The sequence below is a fragment of the Myotis lucifugus genome, unplaced genomic scaffold (genome assembly GCF_000147115.1).
Source record: "Myotis lucifugus unplaced genomic scaffold, Myoluc2.0 scaffold_433, whole genome shotgun sequence".
NCBI classification, from domain to species: domain Eukaryota; kingdom Metazoa; phylum Chordata; class Mammalia; order Chiroptera; family Vespertilionidae; genus Myotis; species Myotis lucifugus.
In genome coordinates this window covers 529,849-532,279 of record NW_005871481.1, presented here as the reverse complement: position 1 = coordinate 532,279, position 2,431 = coordinate 529,849, and the positions used below count along the sequence as shown (strand labels likewise).

The 2,431-nt window shown below is 41.4% G+C and overlaps 1 protein-coding gene across 7 annotated transcripts in view; it reads right to left on the bottom strand.

Moving 5' to 3' along the window:
- The window catches only part of UGGT1 (UDP-glucose glycoprotein glucosyltransferase 1), a 168,407-nt gene that overhangs the window by 101,263 nt on the left and 64,713 nt on the right, over positions 1 to 2,431 (bottom strand). For all 7 annotated transcript variants that reach the window (XM_006102841.3, XM_014468153.2, XM_023744168.1 and 4 more), the window contains one exon: positions 1,786 to 1,905. In XM_006102841.3, the coding sequence (XP_006102903.2) occupies positions 1,786 to 1,905 (120 nt within the window). The remainder of the gene's footprint in view (positions 1 to 1,785; positions 1,906 to 2,431) is intronic.

Below are 2,431 nucleotides of genomic sequence, written 5' to 3'. Positions count from 1 at the left end.
AGACTCAGTGAGCACCAAAGCCCCACTGAAGCAAGTCTTGCCCCAGAAGGTGTCTCCAGCACAGAACTTCTCCCACTGCAGACACAGGTGATTCTCACAGCCAATTGGCCTGGAGGTCAATTCCTCCCAGTGATACCTACAAAAATCAAGGCTTAACTACAACAAGACTGTGCACACAGCCCACAAAGGAGTTTACCAAGAGTGTCCACCTCAGGTAATTGGGGAGGCTGAGCCACTGAGCCCTATAGGACACCTAGCACAGAAAGCCACTCTATCAACACAGGGAAGCATAAAAAATGCGGAGACAAAGAAACACGTCACCAATGACAGAAATGGAGTAAAGCAAACTACTGGATATAGAGTTCAAAACCACGGTTATAAGGTTTTTCAAGAATTTTCTAGAAACCACCGATAAATTTAGTGAGACCCTCAAGAAATCTAGTGAGACCCTCGAGGATATGAAAAAGGACCAACTAGAAATTAAGCATACACTGACTGAAATAAAGAATATTATACAGCCAAAACCGGTTTGGCTCAGTGGATAGAGCGTCGGCCTGCGGACTGAAGGGTAACAGGTTCGATTCCGGTCAAGGGCATGTACCTTGGTTGCGGGCACATAACCAGTAGGAGGTGTGCAGGAGGCAACTGATCGATGTTTCTCTCTCATTGATGTTTCTAACTCTCTATCCCTCTCCCTTCCTCTCTGTAAAAAATCAATAAAATATATTAATAAAAAAAAAAAAAGAATATTATACAGACCCCCAACAGCAGACGAGAGGATCGCAAGAATCAAGTCAAAGATTTGAAATACGAAGAAGCAAAAAACACCCAAATGGAATAACAGAAAGAAAAAAGAATCCAAAAATATGAAGATAGTGTAAGGAGCCTCTGGGACAACTTCAAGTATACCAACATCCGAATTATAGGGGTGCCAGAAGAAGAAAGAGAGCAAGATATTGAAAACCTATTTGAAGAAATAATGACAGAAAACTTCCCCTACCTGGTGAAAGAAATAGACTTACAAGTCCAGAAAGTGCAGAGAACCCCAAACAAAAGGAATCCAAAGAGGACCACACCAAGACACATCATAATTAAAATGCCAAGAGCAAAAGACAAAGAGAGAATCTTAAAAGCAGCAAGAGGAAAACAGTCAGTTACCTACAAGGGAGTACCCGTACGACTGTCAGCTGATTTCTCAACAGAAACTTTGCAGGCCAGAAGGGAGTGGCAAGAAATATTCAAAGTGATGAATACCAAGAACCTAAAACCAAGATTACTTTAAAACAGCAAAGCTATCATTCAGAATTGAAGGTCAGATAAAGAGCTTTACAGATAAGAAAAAGCTAAAGGAGTTCATCGCCAACAAGCCAGTATTATATGAAATGCTGAAAGGTATCCTTTAGGAAGACGAAGAAGAAAAAAAAGTCCCAAAATACAATTTTTTACCCCCAAATCCCCTTTTCCCCCCAGGGGGATTTAAAATGCAGGGGATAAAAATTTGTGGGGGGCAGAATAAATGGGGAAATAAACCCAAATCCGGGGGTTAAAAAGGGGGGGGTTTTTTTCCGGGGGGAAAAGGGTTTTGGGGGGTCCGGGAAGACCCGGAAAAAAATTTGGCCCCCTTTGTATGAGAACATTCCGGGGGGGGGGGGGGGGGGTGGCGGGGGTAATGGCAGAGGATGGGGTGGGAACCGGGTAGAGGGGAGCTATATGGGGGAAAAAGAGGAACAACTGTAATAATCTGAACAATAAAGATTTAATTTAAAAAAATTTTTTTTTACCTACCATGTTATGTAAGTTTTTCCTGATCTGCCGGATAACACCAGGAAAGGTGGGACGAAGCAACTCTTGTAGACTAGAAGGCCATGAATTATATCTGGCATCGACCTCCAGGTTATTGATCCACTAGAAAAAAAAATACAACATGGTACATACACTTTAGTCAACATTAATGAAATTTGCAGAAAAAATAGTAAGACTTTAAATTGTTTTAAGAATTACACAGGAAAACACCATTTTCAAAAATATAAAGATCAAGTAAAAAATGAGTGGCTAAAACATAAGCCAAGAATAGAAGATATCTGCAACCTACAAAAGCAATAAAGGACTAGTGTCGAGAATATGTATAGTAGAAGATGAAGAGGGGATAAATGGTGATAGCTGGAGACTTGAGTTGGGGTGGTAAACACACAATATATATATATATATATTGCCGAAACCGGTTTGGCTCAGTGGATAGAGCGTCGGCCTACGGACTGAAGGGTCCCGGGTTCGATTCCGGTCAAGGGCATGTACCTGGGTTGCGAGCACATCCCCAGTGGGAGATGTGCAGGAAGCAGCTGATCGATGTTTCTCTCTCATCGATGTTTCTAACTCTCTATCTCTCTCCCTTCCTCTCTGTAAAAAATCAATAAAATATATTTAAAAAAAA